Below are 23245 nucleotides of genomic sequence, written 5' to 3' on the forward strand. Positions count from 1 at the left end.
CCTTTATGGTTTTACCTTAATTCTGGCATCTCGACACACACCTTGTCATCTGTACCATGAGCTGAAAAATTTCTGAGCCACCTGCACTTTGCTTCTATGGGAGCTGCTTGACATGAAGCTCCCAGTGCAGAATTTTTGTGCTGATGTTACATGCTCATCTGGGTTCAAAAGAGAAACCTCACACACACACACACACACACACACACACACACACACACACACACACACACACACACACACATGCAGATGAAAAAATCCTAATCTGGTGTATTTTCTCTATGTCATCTCTGTATGTGTTGGTGTGTTTAGTCTTATTTAGTCTTAGCTTAATAAAATACTATTAGAATTATAAAATAACCTAAAAAAAACAGTGGAGCAAAACTAAGAAAAGATCACAGCCCTAAAAAAGAAATGTTAGAAACATCTGATCAGTGCTGTAAAATGTCTCATCAGAGAATCAGGTGCTACAGTGACAGATTCACACTGCACAAGTATTTCCTGTCTAATTGGCGCACTTGTCTGCCTGCAGGTCACTCTGCTGTCCTGCCTGGTGGACACTGAGCTGTCCTTCCTGGACTACATCAGAGGCGGGTAAGGTCACAATAATTCATAGCATACAGTACTCAATTAGGCAGCAACATTAATCTCATCATTAAATTCTGAATGGCCTGGAGTTAGCAGTGTAGACGCAGCAGAGAGGACTGCTGCTGCCTTTTATCTCCCACTTCCAAAATGAAGACAGACAGCTGCCGATAACCTGCTGCTTAATTGCTCATGCTGCATGCTTTGAAACATGCTATCATATAATCTGGCTCGATTGATGGCTCTCTGTTTCTCCTCATGTGACTTATTTATTCTGTTCTTTTATTTCTTGTAGGACTCAGATTAATTTCACAGTGGCAATTGATTTCACAGCATCAAATGGTGAGTGTTTTAAAGCTCTGCCCATATATTATTGAAATCTCTTTACTGTATCAACAGATAAAATGTTGCTGGCTAACGATCAGATCTTTATATGATTTGAACCTTTAAGAGACTGCTTATCCGCTCATTTGATGGCTCTTCACCCCTTAATTTAACTAAGAAGATAGAACATCTGAAAGCTGGATAATTATTAGAACGCTATCTGTTGCTCTAAATCTCTGAGCTCAGCTTGATTTTACTTGTTAGCCAAAACAGTGTAACAAAGTTTCTGCCTCTCTGGAGAACGAAAGCCATTACTCCCACATTTTGCCCAAATTTATTTTCAGTTTAGATTGTTGTCTTCATGTAGTGGCGGTTTATAAAACCCACAGGAAAACCACAATGCATTTATCAGAACAACTTAACGTCAGACAAACAAAATTAGCTATTCTGCACAGATGACTTTGTCAGGGATGAGTAATGTTCTAATTTCAGCAAAACATGATTTAGTGAGTCAATATATGTTATACAATTTTAGAGACTTCTTTCTGCCACAAGAGATATTAATGAGTTTCTTTGCTGCCATCAAAGCAGCTCCCACACTGTAAAATAATAGTGGTGTGATGCATCTATTTATAATGTATGCATATTATCTTCATTAGTTATTCTTTGATCCTATTTGTAAAACAGGTTGTTCCAGACTGTTACAGCTGTCTCATTTCTTTAATAATGTTGCGCAAACAAAGCCATAGGCTACAAGTTTTCTCAAACCCAAAGCCAACGTTGAACTCATTTCAAATGAATATTATTATTGTGACCCAAATCTAATACATCATGTTCGTCTGGGCCACAGAGCACCCTTGGTTTTCTAATTATTATTATTATTATTATTATCATTATTATTATTATCTGCCAGATGTGTCACCGTATAGTCCTGTAAGGGGTGCAAGATTTATAGTATGAGTGACCTCCTCGCCACCACAGCTTCCAAATACTGTTGGTTATTTGGATTCATGCTCACATACACCATCCTGCTGTTGCAAATGTTAGATGGAGAACCACCTCAATGTGCATTAATCTGAAGCTGAAAGGGGCCTAGAAGAGGTCCTCTAGTACAGTCTTCACTCCAGCTTTTAGAGCAGGTTCAACAAAATTAATATAACTGGCTCACTGGTGTAAGGCTGTTATTTAGTCTTAAATTTGCATTTATCAGTATTCTCAGTTTTTCAAATTTCACTCTGTAATGGTGAAAGTCGTTCAAAAAGCAAGCCTCGTGTCACATACGCTGTCTTGGTAACACATTTGGACAATTCTTTCAAAGCCCGCAAGAAAATGAATAAGGGAGGACTGTAGTAGTGACAGTTGGAACATGACTGAAATAAAGATAGCTTCAGGACTTTGGTAATGTCCACAAAAGGTTTTTGTACAAAGGCCAGAAATACCATGAAACAAAAAAGATTTGACAAAAACCTTCACCATGATAGTGAGCAGCATAACAAACTCTTGTGAACGTATGTTATGTGCATGTTAGTGCACCAACACATGCTAAATGTTAGCATCTGCTTTGGTCCTCATAGTGTAACGTGCTAGTATGCTAACATTTCTTAATTAGCACTTAATACAAATATACTTTTACGTTTGGTATTTGGTAATATATCAAAGTACAGGATAAATTAAATTGCATGGGAAGCAACAGTGTCTTTAATATTAGTGCCAGTCCATCTGTGAATTATATGATAATCAGTTACTAAGAAACACGATTGGCTCTCATGTTTCCTGTTTTGCCTGCTAATTGGGTCTTTATGTGCAGGTGGGAAAGGCCACTGTCTTTATCCTCATCCTGAGTGCTGTTGCTTCTTTTATAATATCTGTGATCTGTTCTCAAGGCTGTTAAATTCTACCCAGTCCATAGAGCCTAAGGTTTTTCATTTTAGCCTTATAGTTTTGTAGCTGCTTACGATTAAATTCAATAAAGTTTGCTTCAGGTTGAAAGAGCCAATAGCTTAAGAGTTAATTACTGAACTATTTAAAACTAGATCTATGTGGTAAATAAATGAATCTGAACTGCCTGCCAGGGTCCATAAGTTACGAGCTAATTTGAGAAAATGTAAATATTTTTGGTTTTGGTTTTCACATTGTAACAAAAATCAAATAACACATGATTTCGGTCTTTGCTGTCATCATTATATTAACTTTTCTTTCATGTAGCTATTCTTAAATAAAAAGGAGACAATTTATGATGGGCTTTATTTAATACCAGTTTTGCCATTATTTGGTTTGATTGTTTAATTGTCAGGAGTGGCTTTTGAAAATTATACACAAGAATATTGTCAGTTTTTGCTTATTTCATTAGTTTGTGCAAATTGGAATAAAGCTCTGAAGGATCGCCTCAATATCTTGTAAGTTTAAAATGACTACAGTACGTTTCATGTTGCCTATCTATCCTGTAATATTTGGGGAAATTGTATGACCCACTGAGGTGTGAGGCAGCCACTGAGATTGTTTCTTCCTCCAGTGCAGCTGTGCCTTGCAGAAATGTCTGTCTGCAATTTAACCCCTTTCACCCACTCTCCTCCTTTTTATTTCAATATGACTCACAGCCCAGGGGGAGCAGGCATAATTACAGTGTGATGCTGATGTGTGTTTTATTTTGTTGAACCATTCGGGTCCCAGGCAACCCATCCCAGCCCACCTCACTCCATTACATGAGCCCTTACCAGCTAAATGACTATGCCATGGCACTGCGGGCTGTCGGCGAGATCATCCAGGACTACGACAGCGACAAGATGTTTCCCGCGCTGGGTTTTGGTGCCAAGCTTCCCCCAGATGGACGGGTCTCACATGAGTTTGCCCTGGTGAGGACATCGTTTTTCTCTTCATATCCAGCCATCCATTTGTCCAGATACATACATGAAAAAAAAAGCTTTGCTCCATTTTTTCTTATGTATTATGTATAGGCACATACAGTCTAAACCTGGATTAAACATGCAAACTTTATGTTGTTTCTTCCAAGTAAGATGTTGAAAAATGATGAAGGGTTGACTGACAGTATATTGTTTACTTATTGTTTACTTAATAATTGACCCGGGAAATTATTGGATTTCAAGTTCCATTTGAGTAATGTTTTAAGGTTTTAGCCTTAACACTGCAAAACCTTTCTTTAGGCAGTAATGAAACTTTAAATAATAGCAAGGATCTAAGCCTCTATTACCAACTCTTTAAAGCTGTGCATAGACATGGCCTTGGTTTGAGCCAAAGTTAACATGTCTGCTTGTTCAAAATGACATGTGTCATGCTAAATGTTAGCATCTGCTTTGGTCCTCACAGTGTAACGTGCTAGTATGCTAACATTTCTTAATTAGCACTTAACACAAATATACTTTTATGTTTGCTATTTGGTAATATATCAAAGTACTGGATAAATTAAATTGCATGGGAAGCAACAGTGTCTTTAATATTAGTGCCAGTCCATCTGTGAATTATATGATAATCAGTTACTAAGAAACTTGACCTGGCTTGGTGAGGAACCGTCAAAGAGCGTGGTTTCATCCTCTGGAAATCATGTCATTTTTGTAGTCTGTTGGATCTGACACTGGGCAAGAAGTGAGGCATACGCTGGAGATGTTTTCAGTCCTTCACAAAGCCACAATTCATCTGATAATTAAATCTTGTGTTATGTGAGACTCCAACCAAACAATGTTTTTGACCAAAGGAAATAAAGCCTTGCTTTGTGACGGGTCTTGTGAAATTCAGTGCTGATTTGATGAACATCATTAGAACTGGCAGAATAAAAGATTTGGCCTGTCCTCAAACTGCTGTTGAATACGGCTGCGAAAGCAAATCTTTTCATATCTTTGGTGCCAGCTGGAGGAGTCTGTCAGTCACACTGAGACCACAAGAAAACTAAAGCGACATCTAAAACATAACGTAATACTGCATGCAAGTTAAAAAAGAAAACTTTTTGAAAATCCAACTAAAAACACTTTCAAACAGACACTTTCTTACATACTTGGTGTTACAGTGAACAAATATATTGGTGGGTGGTCAATGCTGCTGTCCAAAAACGTGTACACAGCATCCAAACTGCCTGCGCACTGTGGAGATAGAAGCCAAAAGAGCCAAGTGAGTTTGTTTTTGGCAGTAAATAAGCCCCTTTAGGTGTGATAACATGCCAAATTTATTTATTTATTATTTGTATAAGGCCACTGTTAGTCATACAAGAGTGACAAAGTATTTTAGCTGTAGTTTAATTTCTTTGTATCAATCTTTTTTCTGTTTAAAATGGGCAGATTGTAGGCTGCATTTTTATTTTATTTAATTTTCTGAGATTTATTTTTTAAAGGATTCTGATAAATATACATCGATTTGTGTGTAATTGTGTCTGGCAAATTGGTACGTTCTCATAAACCTATGATTAATTCATTAAAAATAGACTGGAGCAGGTTTGTACTTTGTGGAAGCTGCCATGTCCCTCCACCATGTATAAATACAGTCGGCAGGAAGAACTTCTACTTTCTGACTAATTGTGTTTTATGTACGTGGCTATAGAATGGCTCCATAAACAAAACAAGGCAGAGGAGAAGAGAGGCTGTAGGAGTTTGCGTGCTGACATTTCAATTTGTGCCTGCACCTTCAGACTAAAGATATAAAGTATCATAGCTTTGTTTTATCTTCGGAGAAGGAGTCCCTCTCACTAAAGAAATTAAATTGCAAAAAATAAGAAAATGCCACAGGTATCTAAAAGATATAGTATCCTCTTCCTCTTCACATCAAGCCTTATCTCCTGAACTGAAGTCAGGGCTCTAACAGTGTGCATAAGCATGCTTGTTTATTCCACGATATTGTCAGCAGATTAGACATGTGACCTGAACAGCTAAAAAAGAGCAGACTAAACAACAACAGCTGGTTGTAAGCTAACATTGCTCTCGCTAATTTTATAGTCAAGTGTCCTAAAAATCATACTTTCCCTCTGATAAAGAGTTTGATTTCATTCTCACAGCATATGAGCATCTTACTGACAGAAAACTTCAGCATGTTCTCAGCAACTCATTTTAGCATTGCTGTAATTGGACAGAGGTGAGCTTCTCAGACTCATTGATCTGTATCTGACTCCTTCCACAAAGTTTTACAGCCTTTTCCCGAGTAAATACACTTCTCACCCAGCATTGACAGCTGAGGTATACAGTGGGCTGACAACAAGGTAATGCACTAAAATGGCTAGGGGCATTCTACTGACATGTAGCAGTGAAGATTTTAACTACTGTAGCTTTAAACTTAGGGTTGAGATCACACATTGTTCATATTGAGTAGAAATAGTTGTGCTTTTGACTGTTCATCTCTCCTTATTCCACTCATCCATTTGTCTGTACCACTCTGCCAGTGTCAAGTGCTCTAGGGCTGTAGACATCCTGACCATTACTCAAGCCGCACATAATCTCTTCTTGGTCGACTCTCACCTCCAGATGTTGCTCCAGAGGCATTTACAGCCATTACAGCTGCTCAGCATCGGCTACTCCCTAAAGGCACATATGCATTAATTTAACGATTGAGGATCTGACTGAGTCAGCTCTTAAAGAGGAAGGCTACAGCTGTGTAGCCACAGTGGGAGAAGGCCACCACTGAATCTGACGTTAATTATGCAAGCTCCATTTACAAAACAATGGAGTCTCATGTGCACTGTTCGTACTCATGGGTAGCCAAGCAGAGTTAGTGAGGATAGTTTCTTACTCAGATAATTGAAAGCCTAAAACATATGGGTAGTTTAAATAATGCATTGTTTCCTTTTTGCGACTTTCTTTTGGGCCTCCAAAAGCAGTCAACCAGGCACAGATTTAATATTTTAATATTACAGATGTGGGAGACACAGAGGAAGAAGCCAGAGGATGGGCTTATGTCAGAGTCTAATACAAATTATCATCATGTTTGATCTTTTTATAACCAACACTGCAGTGCCAACTTGCCTGAGGATACCATTTACCGAACTGATGCAAAAGAAGGATTAAAGTATTCCTTAAACTATGTAATTTATAAGTCTAGCTGAGATTCTGCATCCTTAAAAGATCTTTTACACTTGGTGTTAATATTGGAGTATTATCGATGTTTTGGCCCCGGGGTGACCACTTTATACGTCTCTCAATATGCTAACAGGGAATCCTGTTGTTTGACACTTTGCATCCCAACATGTTCGTTATGATAATTAATTATAACTCTGTCCCAGTCCAGGGAGATCAAATTTAATACAACTTTATATTTTGTTTCCCTGCAGCATGGTGATGTTTTTATTATTCCTTTTAGCAACAGTGTCTTCAAATATCAAAGCACTTTGCAATATAATTTCATTTAGTTTAATGCCTGATGTTAGATACATGCTACAGAAATCTAATCAAGACACTGAGTGCCTTTGAATAAACACTGAGATCAAATCAATGAAGGTGACAGGATGTGTAAACTTTTAGCCTATGGTGCTGTGAACATATCAACACGAAACTGAAATCAAACTCAGCAACACAACGCTGAATCAATCAATGTCAATATAATCTGTAATTAATTTGGGGATTACTGTCAAGGGACATTTAACATTTGATGTTACTGTAAACGCAGGTTTACAAATCGCCTATTAAATTGCATCTCTTTTTGTTTTTATCCTCCTACTTTTGATCCTTAGTGCAGTTCCTTAAGATCCCTTCCTTCTTTAATATTTTTCTGAATGGCTTCCTGTCTTACAAAGGAGGTCTGAACATCAGGTGGATGGGGCTTACAGCCAGAATTGTGTTGCTTTGATTAACATGTTAAGAAAATCTACTTTTTGACATCATCCAGAGCTAAGTGTAGAAAGAACTGTCTGAAAGTGAGAATTTAGAGAACCTGCTGAGTTTTAATTGGTATCATTTTTGCTACATTTGGCATTTTTTGCAATTTATTTATTCAGGTTTTCAGGGGGGGGGAAATCTAATGGTTTAGAGGTCTCAAAAACTCACAGACTCCTGTATCAAAAACAGTACACTTTGCGTTACAGGGGTAACACAAAATTGACATTGACATAGAGGCGAGACACACTGTTCAGGTTGCTGTCAGGCAAGAAAGCTAATACACAGAGAGAGAGAAACCTGTTCATCCACAATTTAGAATCACAAATTAACCTCACGTGTCTGTCTTTGGACTGTGGGAGGATACGGGAGCATCTGGAGAGCACCCACAAAGAGAACATGCAAACCCTGCAGACAGTCCCCAGGCAGGTTCAAACCTAAATCTTCTTGCTGTGACACAGTAGCACTATCCACTGCACTGCCAACTGTCTTAAATATGTTAAGTAGAAATTTAAGGCTCTTTTTTGCTGTGACAAGATGACTTAGACTGCATATTTTATTTTTATTAGTGACTCTAAAATCTTCCAAGGGCCTTTTGTGCAGATGAAATATCTGAATGTCTTATTGTTGACTCATTCACATCTTTGTGTTTTTGTGCAGAATGGTAATCCACAGAACCCATACTGCACTGGTATTGAGGGTGTGATGGAGGCCTATTACCAGAGTCTCAAGAGTGTACGTCTTTATGGACCCACCCACTTCTCCCCTGTTATTAACCATGTGGCCAGGTATGTCCATTATAAATACACCGATGTGAAACATGTGGTCTGACACATGTAAATGTCATTAAGCACCATGTCACCAAGAATTGCGCAGCTCAGCAGGAAAGATTCCTAAAAGATTAATCAGCCTTGGTGAAGTTACAGCTTTAAGTGGAGGGAAAAGATGGGGATAAATGTGCTAACAGCACCATCACCTGAGAGGAATCAATACCTGCTGTGGTGGTTTGAACATGCAAAGTGATCATGACAGTGCTTTCAGCAGAAGTCTGCTTCTAGCCTGCACAGTGACTGATAGACTGGCTTGAGGAACAAGAATAGGAGCTAATGAGATTTGAAGAAAAAAGAGAAAACAGCTGAGATGCACCTCTGAAGAAATGGCAGTGTGACTCAGTGTTTTCATAGTATACAAACAGTTGGCATTAAGCAGGATTCCCTTATTTAGCAGCAATACAGAAAGTATCAGCTATATATAGTAATAACAGCAAACCAAGCTGCTACATTATACAATCAAAAAGCCAGATGATAAAATAAAAAACAATTGAATTCAACTTTGAAGTTCATTCTGCATCTCCATGTTGTCAAAAGTCTATACAAGGCTCAGCATCACTTCTAATTTCATGATGGTCGGCTCATTTCCATCATTCTGAAATAAACACAGGCATACCACTACTACTACTGCTACTCAGTTGTTAAAACATATATAATGAGTGCTGTAAAGATTTTAGGTTCTAATACTTTTCTGGATATATCTTTTTGAAAAATGGTTCATCAACCCTCTTTACGGCTATTCTTTTGCACATTGAAATCTGCGTCAATGTTTGAACATGAAAACCTCAAAGATTATCAAAGATAAAAGCCTGAATATGTTATTGGTCATTGCCACCATCAAAATGAATCAGGATCTGTAATTTGGTAAAGATACAAAAAATGAAGGAAAACATTCACGCTCTTACTGTAAAGTCATATAAAGCCAAATATTTGAGCATATAAAGTTTTTGATTAGTATTCAGAGTTATTGAAATTTACAGAAAAGCTTGAATTTAATTTATTTTTTTCAAATTTTAATCGCCCGATAAATCTTTTAATGTATTTAAATAACAGATTTCCTGCCAAATCTTTATCGCATAGAGTAGTGTCCTTTCTTTTTCCAAAAAGCCATCGATTGAATCATTTACTGAATCCAAAGATTAGGCTTAAAGTTCTTAAACTGTTATTTTGAACATAGTTTTAAAATAACATTTATAAGCTCAGTGCATACAGGATTATGATTGCTGGCGCCACTGCTGTGAATAACAGTAAATGTCACACCTCCTACCGCTTCACAGATATACAATAGATAAATCCCTTTCTGGCCATCCCAAGAGCCATAAACAGAAAATTCCCTATGCTCCAGTGCTTCAGTGTTAAAGAGTTTGAAACCAGATCAGCGTGAGACATACCAAGTTGACTTTTCACTGGATCAGCAAATATGCTCTTCTAAAGGTTTCAAATATTTAAAACAAGTAATACCTTTAGCAGATACTGAAAGAAGCTGTCAGCTGCACTTACTCAATTCACACAAATAATCACCGATAGAAAGTTATGTGCTGTTTCCCAGTTCTGTGTCTTCCAACTCCCACCTGACATCCCCTATTGCCAGATCTTGTCTCATGATCCTCAAGATTGACTGTAACAAGCACTTTCTCCCCCCCTTTCATCATCGGCTTTCAAATCCCATCTCTGCGAGCGTCGTCCGCCCACTCAGCCTGAGAATAGATGCATTGTTCACTGCTCACTTGTGTGGAGCATCTGACTGAAATCCAGGAAGATGGCGCTTAGAAACAGTGGCATCAAGTCACGTCAAATCACTAATTGCTTGACTGTTTTCACCTAAGAGTGTTGTTTAATATATGGTCTCAAAATGCCGTGGCACATCACTTCAAAAGTTTTGGTTCATATAACGAAAACCTCTGCAGGCATTGGCTGAGATCCATCATATTTAACAGTATTTTTTAACTGTTATGAAGTCAGTGTAATAAACATGTTCTGCATGAAACTATATTTCAAAGTATTTATCTTTGTATATTAATTGGGTTTCTATATTAACTTTTAATGCTGCAAGTAACATGTTATACGCTATAATAATCCCATACTAATAAGCATTAGTAAGGCATTAGTGTTTACTTCATCATTTATAAAGCATTACTCCTCCTTAGTATGTAATTAAATACAGATATAAATGTGTATTCTTTAATATATATTCTCATTGTTTGTGAATGTGTTAATAAAAGTTTAATAAATACTTTTCATTGAAATTTAATATTTAGAAATGTTGTGATTACAAAAAAAAGTTGGAAAAAAGTCTGGCTTTCATTGAGAATAGGTGTGAAATACTTGAATGAAAACCAGTTTTTGTGCGCTTTGTGTGTTAAATACCCCAAACCTCAAACTAATTAGTGTAGCCTATTTCACATTTTACGTAATTTTTTGGGCCTGGCAACTACACGCAGCTGTAATTGGTCCATTTGTCTTCCATAAAATAAGATTATAATTGTATTGATCTCTGAGGGGTAATAACCTAATATGAGATTTTATCTAATAAGGTGATTGCTGAGGGCAATGTGTGGGGCTTGAGACAGGGGGATTTTAAAGGGCTGCTCCAGCAAGTTAATATTATGCTCTCATAAAATTGGATCTTCCATAAACTTGCTCCCTCTGACACATAAACTGGTAAGTGCAGTACATATTAAAACTTTAATCAGTGTCAGATGAAAAAAATGCTGAAGAAATACCAACAGCATTAAAAATAAAGAAATAAAGTTTGTTAATGATGGAAGTGCATTTTTTCATCTTGCAGTTACAGTTGGATGCCATGGTGAAATGCTATGTTATTAGCTTATGCTAGTTAGCTTGGTTATGGATGAAGCAGTGTCCATAAACTGTATAGGTTTATTCTCCGAAACTGAAGCAGGACGTAGCAAGCCATTTATGAGACTCCAGTTTAGTGGCTACAATTAACAGAGGTGAGGCTGGGAAAGTATTAACTAGACTCTGTGTTGGCATACCTGTTAAAATGGCCATGCCCCTAACTTTCAGGCCTACTAGGATTCATATGGTACTAAAAAAGTAAATGCAGTTACATGCAGTTGTTATAAAGGGTGACACGATTCAAACATCATGGTTTCAACTTGGTGACTTTAACAGAGGAGCTTTTGGAGACGGCCTCATGTGGAAATTATAGGAACTGCAGTTTGTGGCGCTTTGACTTCATTTTTCCACCCAGAAGTTGCTTTTTGGGGCATTTTTTTGTCATCTTTTGATCGCCTGACCTCTGACACATCATCTCTTTGCGCACCAGGTATGCCTCGGCAGTGACAGACGGCTCACAGTACTTCATCCTGCTCATCATCTCTGATGGCGTGATCACAGACATGGCGCAGACCAAGGAGTCCATAGTAAATGTACAGTAGCACTTCACATTTAAACTCTGGTCTATGTATATTTTATATTTTAAAATGTTTTTCAACTTATTTAAACCGGTAAGCACACAGTGGGTTACTAAACGTGATCTACTGTAGCAGTCCGTGAAGTGTGTGCTAATAATCGTTCAGTTAATTTACTGTAAAACTCGCAAGGAACCCTGAAGGTATGATTAAAACCCCAATAGAGGCCTAATAAACTAACAAACATCTAATATGAAAGCGAGAGGGTGAAAAGCAGTGCAGCTGCTATCTTTGCCTCTTCCCTCTCTCTTTGTCTCTCATCTTTACTAATGAGGGAAGTAATGGAAGAGAGGGTCAGTCTGGTCACCACCACGTCCCTTACACCCCCCCCCCCAACGCTGCTATGTTCAGCTCTAATAACTCTGCTTTCTAATTAGAGTGATCAGAGTTAATGTGTGTAACGATTTTGGGCGAGCTCATATATTTGGAGCCTCAGCTGCTTGGGCTTAATGCTTCGCACGGCCTCAACGCGAATCCGCTCTCCTGCTTCTTTTTCCACTTTGCCCCCCGTGTGATGTAATGTTATTGTAAAGTGAGATTTGAGAGTAATTATTTACTAGCCCGTGGAGGATCCATGCCCTTCATATCTCAAGCAATTTGGGCGTCCGTCTAATAACACGGGAAGTTATGAAACACTGAAAAAGCTTCATTCATCATTCATCAATCCAACTGTACTTTGCTGTCCCACTCAACTAAGATTTAATAAACAATATTGCTATGCAGGCCGGGAGTTCAGCTGGAGCTCAGGGCAGAGGAAGATGTAAATGGGAGTCATTTTTAAGCTGTCAAGCTTCGAGAGATTTAGACAAGGTTGTAGATGCATGAAATTAGAAACCGTAGATCTCACCAGGCGAGGGGCTTTATAAAACCGGCTGCAGAGTAAGGACGTAAGGCCCCGTCTGCCTTAACAATGGCATTTAATTTTTCTATAGAGCTTCCTTTCCTTGGACTGTAACAGCTAATGTATAGTTGGTAATTTGCAGGCCTATTTCACTGGCAGCCTGCACGGTTTAAGATAGCAAATGGTGAAAAGAATGAACGCTGCTTCTTCGCCCCCTTTGATGTGGTTATTCTGTCACTTTCCACCCTTTACAGGCCTCGTCTCTGCCCATGTCAATTATAATAGTTGGGGTTGGACCAGCGGAATTCGATGGTAAGCAGGCTGAATGTGTGTCCGCGTGCAAATACGTATGTTTAAAAGCATGCAGTAATCTTTTGCCCTCACCCCTCGTTCTGCTTCCTATCTTGTCTCCCACATGGTTTAGCCCTTCCTCGTGCAGCTTTTCTTTTCTTCACTCCTCCGCTTACCCTCCCCTTAATTCTCCCTCTCCTCCTTCACAGAAGCCGAGGTAAAGGGGATTTCATAAATTCTCGCTTTTCGGTCCAGCAGCACTCCTTTTTTTCCATTCTTCTTCTTCTTTATTTTAAATGCTCAAGGGCCACATCACTCTGCTGTTTCCTCCCTGAAACATTGGTGTTTACAATTCACAGAGCAGTCCTCTGTTAAAAAAAGAAAAGAAAAACAAGCTCACTCACGGGGAGCAATGAGCCTGCAAAGTCAACGGGATTAGCACGCATATGAAGTCAGAGTGTGCATTCGCTTTATGTCCCTGTGGTGCTCATTGCTGGCTGTGCTTACATGTATTCGGGCACGTTCCTCTTATGTGCGCAGCTACGTGTAACTCACGGCCCCGTGGCTTCACGCTCAGCCGTGCAAATTCTGTGTACTCCTTCCCATTTGAGACTATCAACACTCTAAGTAAGTGTAAGCCTGTGGCATGCTAATGACGTTGGCAGATTGAAACACAAAAACCGTGTGTCATGTTTGCTCACCGCAACGTTGACGTGGCTGTTCAAGCCTCCTTACTGATGCGCTTCCCTCCTCAGAAATGATTGAGCTGGATGGGGACGAAGAAAGGATCTCATCCCAAGGACGATACGCGGAGAGGGACATTGTTCAGGTACAGAATACTCCCGAAGACACGGCTGACTGGCTGGGAGGCTGTTCACTCAGCAGAAAGTGTTGAGAGAAATGTGGGATTTATGATTAATGGGAAAGGGTCATTGTGCTTGACCTTCTACTGTGCTCTTGTTCTGAGTCTGCTGGTTTTTCTGTCTTCTCTCCGCTGTCTCGACCCTTATTTTTTCCTCTACATGCAATATTCTTCTCTCTGTTTTCCTCTCTTTTGCTTTCTTTTTCATAATTTTGCATAAGCGTTTTCTGTTTTTTGTCCACATCTCATTTCCTATATTCACCTTTCTTTGTTTCCTCTCCTCTCCTCTTCTCTCATTTCCACTCCACACCCTCATTTCCTGTATTCTTTCTTGTTACCTCTTCCTTGCCTTACCTTATTTTTACTCTTTTCTTGTTTCCTCCCAGTCTCCTTCTTTCCTTGTTTTCTTTTTCTCTTATACCTGGCTTCTTCTTTTCTTGTTTCGGCTACTCATCTCCCATTACCTCTCCATGCTCAAACTTTCCTATCCTTCCTTGTTGAGCCTTGTTGCTCTCCCCATTTTCATTCAATATACATTTCTTGTTCTACGCATTTCCGTTTTTCTTGATGCTTGTGTGTTTCGCTCACTTCTCCATGTGCTTGTTTACTGTTCTTGCTTCCTCTAATTTCTACCAAGTGTTTACTTTTTCCTTCCTTTCTCATGTTTCCTCTCCATTTCCTTGTTTGCCATCGTCTCCTTTTTCTCGTTTCCTCTTATTCCCCATACTTATTTCCCTTTTCATTTCCTCTCCATCTCCTTGGTTTCTGTCTTATTTTCTTGTTTCCTCTTCCCTACACTCCCCTTATTCCTGACTTTCTCTTTCCTTATTTCCTCTGCTCCACTCACCTTTTGTTTCCTTTTTCTTAATTAATTTCTTGTTTTTTCTTAATGTACATGTTTTCTGTCCTGTCCTTTCCTTATTTTGTCACCTTCTTCTTTGTCATCTTTACTTTGTTTACTTTTTACTAATTTTTTAACTCCTATTTCTTCTTCCCTATTCTCCTCCTGTTATTTCTCATCATTTTTTTACTCTCGTCTTTATTTGTTTTACCATCATCTCATTTTGTTGTTTCCTCCTTTCTCTTCATTTTGTCTTCATTTGTCTTATCTCTGCTTTTCATCTTTGTCATTTTCTTTACTATTCTCTTATTCTCAATGTCCATGTTTCCTATTCTGTACTCCCCGCCTTTTATTTCTCTTTACATTACTTATATCTGATTTCCTTATTTCCTGTTCTCTCCTTTCCTTGTGTCCTTTCCTCTTGCTTCCCCTCTCAGTTTGTTCCTTTCAGAGACTACATTGACCGACGAGGAAGTCACATCCTTAGCATGGCCCGTCTGGCTAAAGAAGTGCTGGCTGAAATTCCCGACCAGTTCCTGTCCTACATGAGAACCCGGGGGATCAAACCTGGTCCCTTGCCACCTCCTTACACTCCCTGTCCACCACCAGCTATCAACCCCCTTCTCACAAGAAGGGTAAGCCGAATTTAATGGCTTCCACCCCAGTATTGGCCAGCCGGGTCTACTGTCCTCTCTTTACGCTTCACTCTTCACTGGAAGCTCCTAAGCACATGGCAAACTTTGCCCGCATCTCGCATGTTGCACTTTTGGGAATATTTGGCCGTGAAGGGTGATGAAGACAGCCCTGAGTGCTTCTTCTGTTTAGAAGACTGGACAAAAAGGTGTGGATTTTGAAGGGCAGTGGTGGTGGTCTGAAATCAACGAGCTGCACCAGGAAGAGTAAACAGGAAAGAAACTCGACAGACTGAATCCAAGCTGTTCCCATTTCCACTTCCTCTGTCATGTCATGTCACTTGATATATAAATGTTTACAAAACTGAGGAGTGGAGTGGATCTTTTTTTTTTTCAGGAGGAAATTTATACAAATAAATGTGAATACCTTTCAGAGTCCTATTTTTCAGCTACAGAAACAGGAGATTCTGACTTTGTACAAAAATGTTTAGGCCCCAGTGCCATATATATATATATCTATATATATATATATATATATATATATATATATATATGTTTTTAAATAGAAATAGAGCATGTGCTAGTTTATGAAAAAAAAAGCATGAACTGTTGTCCTGCACTCAGGGCTTTGTCCCTACCACACAATGCCCCACCACCACTGCCATGTTCCATCATGAACAAACCCACCGGAAATCGTTCCACGCTCCTATCGTCTGCTCCATCCACCTGCCTTGACTCGAAAGGAAGCTGTGCTCCTTGGGAGTCTGGTCAAATCAAATGCAACAGGGACTTGAACCAGCCTTACTTTTTTGTCAGAAAACATTACTGGCACAATGGGTTATGGAAACGTGGATTTCTCCAAGCCCAGAAGTCAAAAACACACATTTCACTACCGAACCTGACTGTGTTGTTACATTTCAGAGTCTAGTTATTTTCATGAAACAACACTGTACTTCAGAAGCATTTCTGGTTTTGGTTTTTGGTTTACATTTCTCTACCTCTCACATTGTTCAGTATTGCCAAAAAATATTGTTTAAAAAAAAAAAAAAACAGTGATATTTGGCAAGTCTGTGGTCCGTCACAGTTTTACCTTTCTCACCACGTATACATAATGTTTGCCAAACTGTACATTGAGAATTATAGCATTTTGGTTGCTATCAGATTAGATGGCTCACACCTTTGTGGTAGCAACACACTTTCGATATGAAATTGGATTTGAAAACAGGTAAAAATGCAGATTGCTTTTCTTTTAACAACTGTCTGCATGGATCAAAGCAATTACTGTAACAACAGTGTTTGGGTCCATGTTTCTGCATCAGTATTGTAACTAAAAGTCCTAAAGTTTTTGTACCATATATCTCCTTAAATTCAGACTCCACAGAAAACCCATGTTTCATCATCAAATACTCGCATCCTGAAGGCTTTAAAGGTGACAGCAGCTGCTCTTTGCTTAGATTCACAGCAGTGGTTTCAATTAACACTCTCTCTTTTTCAACATGGCTGCTAATAAGTTACATAAATTTGCTTCTTTGTTATACTTATTGTTAGCAAGAACAGTTAGCATGGCATCTAATAAAAGTTAGCTTAAAATTGGAAGGAATTTAATTTGCTTCTTTGGCTTGCTGGACTCCATATTAGCTGTAGCCACCTTAGCTGCATAGAAAGACATTGACACTACAAGAAAGTGACCCCCTTACCCTGTTTATACATTTTGGACCCTCTGTGCTGTGAAATAGTGTCTTTGATACGTCACACTAAAATATATTCCACCTGTCATCAGTCTTAGGTTATCTTTATCAGAAAAAAAAAGAAATAAGGATATAGAATTTGTCTCTATTGGTAAATAAATGCCCAAAAAGTAATCGTGCTGATGTATATTGCAATAATAATAATATTAATAATAATGTCTGATTTACTTAAAAACTCCAACTATACCATTGGCTTAGATACAGCAAGTATTCTATATATCTCTCAATAGTAACTGCACTTGTTTGCATTGTTTGATTCTGACAGACTTTTAAAAATTTTCTTCATAATTGTAGGTCCGTTCAGCCATTCTCTTCCACTTGTCGTTGTCGCGGTCACGGGGGGACAAACCAGTAGGTAACTGTTGCAATCTGTTGCAACTGCTGTGAATCCAAGCTAACCACAGCTGCTCTCCTTTCTAAAGAAGTAAGCTACAGAACTGCTAAAGCCTATATGTATCGAGCTTAGTTTTCAGGTTATTGCACTGTCACTTTCAGATAAGTTTCGGCCTTCCCGTTAATGGGTATAAGAAAGCAAAGCACAAACCATGTCCTATTAGACAAGCATCAACCACCTTTTCCAGAGGTCCCTTTTAATCCATGTAAATGTCCAAAGAAAAGCATTTTTTTCTTTATACTTTTGAGATGTGTAGTGTAGAGTTTATGTGTGTGGTAGGGCCATATTTAGTCAAGGAATAAATATAAAAGAAGGTTTACAACACTTTTTTCTAAACTCACACCTCAAAATACTTCTTGGCTGGTGATGCTTAATGAATATGTCTGTTATATAATATGTTATGAACTGCTTGTAAATTCAGTTTCTTAGACGTTTATACACTGTACAAAATTTCTGCCTTTTTTGTGTATTGGTCAGTATAATGTATGTGTAATGCTGCTTCTTTCTGCTCATTTAAGTATGACATTTTATACCGAGGCCTGTAATCATATTTAAATCATGACTAACAGGCCTTATCAATGTTTATACGTAGGTTATTCATATTTAAATTATGAACGACAGGCCTGTATTTTTTATAAGCAAACTGTTAGATAGTGATGCGTGTTTAATGTGTGCAAGACATTTAAAAGCTAATGATCAAATCCACTCCGTAGCAACGTTTTTCTGCCAAATCTGAAATACTGTTAAGTGTAGCATCTCATCCCAGGATAAAAACGCTTATTCAGTTTGACTGAATAGGGTCCCTCCACGTGGAGGGGAGAGGTGACGGGATGGCGGGGACCCCGTACAACAGTCGGGATGTTGAATTGCAAAATGTAGCACTAGTTTCAAGACTGGAGCAACGTCAGCCTGAACCAGATCAGGCAGGAACAGTCTTTTTATAAGTACATGTAAATATACAGTATAATCTGTATATATTGTGCGTACGTTTTCTGGAGAGTTGACTTGCAGCAAACTGCCGGCACTCTGTGACTCTCTTCCTGAAACACAAGGCATGGCCTTTTTATTTATTTATCAAGACAAGATGTGAGCTTTATCTCACGCCCACTCTCTCGTATATACTGTACATCCAGTACATGTATTTGTGTATGAAACATGCATGACACTTACATAACAGTGAAGGTTGTATAAAGATTAAGGGTTTCCTTCTCTTCCTTCTTCTTCTTGTTTCTGTTTTGAAATGCAGCTTGTGTTTTGTTTTATTTTTCAAGAATTTGCGGGCAACTCTTAAAAAATCTAAATCTGGATCTTATTAAAAACCTGCACGTGATAGAGAATAATTTTAGCAATTTATTGTCTTTTAGTATCAGTGCAGAAATCCTCAAAAATGCCCATCTGGCAGAGCTAGAGATCATTTAAAAATGGCTCAGGTTCCTACTAAAAGTCTTAGCATGGGAAGCATGGTTGACATTTTCACTAATTAGACAAATGGGAGAAAAATGACCAAATGCCTCATCTCTTGCCTGTTAATTCAGCATATTCATATGTAGATATCTGTTTATAGTTATTACCATTTGCTATGCTCTGACCCTTGTACTCTGTGCGCCCATTGAGCTTTCTGGTCTCGTACAGCACAATATACAATGATAACTATGGGAGGTGTAGTGCTTTTTTTTTGTTTGTCCCTAACAATCGGCCTCTGATTTTAGTGAAAAGTAAATGTAACTTGACCTCTCTTTCATTACGCAATCTTATAAAAGGGCCATAAATATATAAAGAGAATTGAAACTGTTATCTTGCTGTAACATTGCCTTGCTTGGTGGCTCGGATTATATAATTTGTATAGTTTCAGTTAGAGGGGAACCTGTTTTATTAAGTCCATATTTTAATCTTGGACTCTATTAAAGTAGGATTTTTCTTTGTGTGAAAGCAGCTTCGAAGTCACAGCTAAAAACCTTGTTTATCCTCCGTCAGAAAGAAACCTTTTTTTTTAGCACACTTAACTATGCCTTTAACACATTTTTCTACTAACTGGCTGCACCTCACAAAAACAAGTTTTGAACAACAGTCGGGCAGAACCTTTTCAAAGCTAGAGCTGCATAGCTGGTTATGTTATGGATAAGAGCTGAGCTCTTAGCTCATACGGGTTATTTGCACATTTACGTATTATTTCCACCTTTGTAAAAGTATAATAGGTACCATTTAAAATGAACTCTTAGTCAATGGGTGTGACAGGATGTATAGCAATCTGAAATAGCAGTAGTTCCAGATTAGAGTGCTGCTCTCACCCTTGCTTCAATATGGGAAGAAACTCTAAAGTTGTCAAACCTGCCAACTACAGAGTGTGGTTAGTTGATTTTTCTTTTCTTTTTTTTGTTGTTTTTACTGACAAAAAATGTTTTATGCATAGTAAGTAGGTGAGCATTCAACAGTGTCTTAAACTCAAGAAATTCCATTAACCCTGATAAGTCCTCAAGACTAAAATATCACATTCTACAACTAAATGACTTTAACACTATCCCATGTGAGATTATGTAGATCGTTTCTTTGGGATACATAGGTTTGCTCTCAAGAAGTACTTTAGAAATCACTGATCCTGTGAGGCTGGGTCAGTGTAGGAGGAACAGTCAAAAGCATTTATTGTGTAGGACAGAAAAAAAAATCACTACTGGTAAACAAACCAGCTTTAATGAAGTAGGCTTACACCTCGCTGCCTCCCACTGCTCATCGTCGCATCCATGTCACTCTGCTAAAGCAGCAGCATGTCAGCATACCAGGCCATATGAACGCCCATGTGATCTGCACAAATAACATGAACTCTGTTTGCTGTAAATTATCTTGATAAAGTGGTTTAACTGAATGCTTGTGATAAATATCCTGTTTTATCCTGATGTTTTTTATAGCATGGATTAAAACTGCATGTGTGCAACTTTTTTTTTCTATCAGACATGCACCTGTGAGGTTAAAGGAAAAATGTACTGTGACATCTTTGTGCGTTACTTCAGAATATTTAAGAGAACATTTTTGCCTTAAAAATCTCAATTGATTAGTCTTGGAAATGTGCAATGCCTTCAGATATTTCCTTTGAAGACCAAGTCTTCTACTCTGATTACTTTTCTTTTCTTCTCTTTCTTTTAGTTTTATGTTTCAGTACATTGATGCACGGCCACTTCTCTGTCAGACTCATCTCGGCATTGTTCACTCAGAGTCAGTGGCTGAAGTGATGTGAATAACAGGGTGTATGATCCAAACAGAAAAAAACAAAACTAGACGAAAAACAAAAAAATGAACTGCCTTGCTCAGAGGACAGAATCATTGGGATAGTGCTGTGTGGCATCATGCAGCCATGTTTATTTAACTGTGAGATAATACTGAAACTGTTCATCTGCCCCATTTTATTTCATCAGCCCTCGGAAGGGTGATTCACAATTTTGCATGATGCTTGTAGTGGCACACAAGGCCAATCAAATATGATTTCTCCATTGATATATAATTATTTTAAACCAGTTCTTGAGCTTAGTGATGTTACAAGACAGTACAGGTTTTACTGTTCTAACAGGAAACATAGAGGCCACAAACAACTTACTGATTAAAATGACTGTTTCTGTAACAACTGACGTCTTTAAATAAATATTCCTATCTAATCTTGTTCTTTGTTTATTTGTTGTTTGTGTGCTCAGAACCCATCTTCTCATGTACAGAGCTTTGAATAATGAGACCCCATTACATGTTTTAGAGTCTATGGGAGCCTCTCCTGTGGAACCACTTCCCAGTTTGGGAAACCAGTAACCTATGTTGAAACTTTCCTTTTTGATTTTTTAATCATTAATAATTAGTACAGGATCAGGTGACCCTGAACCATTGCTTGCTTATGCTGCTGTAGGCTCAGGCTGGTTCAGGGAGAAGTGTCTTCTTGTTAGGGAGTTCTTTACCACTTTCACAAAGTGCTGCTAATAGAAGATCATCACTGAGATTTTCTCTTTAATGTAAGCTCTTTACCTTGCAATATAAATTGACTCAGTCAGACAGTTGTGAAGTGGGGCTATATGCATGAAATAAAATAAAATTGGATTGAAAATCCAATTTAGAATTCCTCAAAAGTTCTCAGGAAGCCGGCATTGATCAAATTAAAGATCCATAAGGTTAATTTGCATAGCATTAGCATCTTTCTCCAACTGGTTCATTTTTCCAATGTATTGAATAATGCCATTTTGTCAAAATAAAGTGTAGAAAAAATATTTTAGCAGAAAAACAAAAACCTAACATTCGTATTAATGTTGATTGAGCCTGGGATGCCTACATAAGTAAATTTTCACAAACTGTTTCACAAAATTCCACATTTCCTAAACATGATAAATACTGTACCTAAAAAGTTAGCCCTACACCACTTACACTGCTGTAAAACACAAAACTGAAGCTACTAAACTCACTCTGTTATTGGACACCTGTCCTTGTCAGTGTTGCCAATAAAATCAAAAGAGCCAGCACGCTGGAATAGATTCACACCATTACACCTTTAAAGTGTTCATCTTAAAATTGAATGCATTATAGCAGGGTAACAGGCTGAAATGCTTCCAAGGAGTCCAAAAAATGTGGCTCAGAAATGCTACGTTTTGCCTGAATATTGAGAACAAATGAGTGTAGCCCTTGCATCCTTGTTACAGCAAAAACTATAATAGACTAGCCAGCTGTGGGAAAGATAAGGGTGGTATTATTTTGTAATATAAGATAATATTAAGCCCTAAGCACCAGGAAACAAACAATGTGCAACAAATGCAGTAGTTGATTACTTTCTATGTACCCTATGTGTGGTATTACCCAAATCCTTACTAAAACTTGTAATTTAAATGAGCCCTGGATAGGGCTGCCACAAACGATTATTTTGATAGTCGACTAGTCACCGATTATTTTTGCGATTAGTCGACTAATCAGATCAGATTGGACGTAAAACGTACAGCTTATTGCACCAGCATGCATCTGCTCTTATATAACTATCATTAGCTTACAGCTTTAAGTGTTTAAAGTATGTGCTAACTAAAAATAAAGACAAGATGATAGTTTATTAAATTTTAATGAAATTTGCAGATTGTTTCGGTGAAGTTTAATAAACTCCTTACTATCTAAAATATAACAGGACACCGGAGTATATTCTCGAGCATCTTACAATTCTGATAATCAGTTGTCTGCTTGATGTTTATTCAGCTGTGTAAAAAACTATAACTTTAATCTCAGCCAAACCGATTTACTCAGGAACAAATAAAATACTAAAAAAGCCAAACAATAACATTTGTAAGTTATCTAAGTGACTTATGTATGTTTAACCTGAGTAGCGAAAGACAGCGGTGGGTTAGAAAACAATTTGCCGGGAGTCCGGTGTTCTCACGGGCTCTAGTGAGCCTTGCCCCCGGCTAGCTATCGAGCTGGTCGGTAACAGACGTCTCCGAAAACGTCGGAGCGCTTTTGAAAATATGTGGTGTCTTGATAAACTGAGCAGATATTTGAGGTTTACACAGCTACATTCTCGCCTGAAAATATGTTAAACGTTTATTTTGTGACCCAGAAAGAATAATAAGAGTAATATTAAAACTAACTAGCTGCCGCCATTGTTGGAAACTGAGCTGGGCTGCGCTATGAATTCTGGGACAGAGCTACTTCTTCTTCTT

General features: G+C 38.2%; 1 protein-coding gene across 1 annotated transcript in view; it reads left to right on the forward strand.

Moving 5' to 3' along the window:
• Positions 1-21213, forward strand: part of LOC134631129 (copine-8-like) — a 73404-nt gene extending 52191 nt beyond the window's left edge. The window contains exons 13-20 of the mRNA XM_063479143.1: positions 530-591; positions 878-924; positions 3577-3758; positions 8370-8497; positions 11829-11931; positions 13069-13126; positions 13861-13934; positions 15246-21213. Coding sequence (XP_063335213.1) covers positions 530-591; positions 878-924; positions 3577-3758; positions 8370-8497; positions 11829-11931; positions 13069-13126; positions 13861-13934; positions 15246-15458 — 867 coding nt within the window. The 3' untranslated portion in view covers positions 15459-21213. The remainder of the gene's footprint in view (positions 1-529; positions 592-877; positions 925-3576; positions 3759-8369; positions 8498-11828; positions 11932-13068; positions 13127-13860; positions 13935-15245) is intronic.
• Positions 21214-23245: the final 2032 nt, after the last annotated feature.

The sequence above is a fragment of the Pelmatolapia mariae genome, linkage group LG7 (assembly GCF_036321145.2).
Source record: "Pelmatolapia mariae isolate MD_Pm_ZW linkage group LG7, Pm_UMD_F_2, whole genome shotgun sequence".
Taxonomy (NCBI): Eukaryota; Metazoa; Chordata; class Actinopteri; order Cichliformes; family Cichlidae; genus Pelmatolapia; species Pelmatolapia mariae.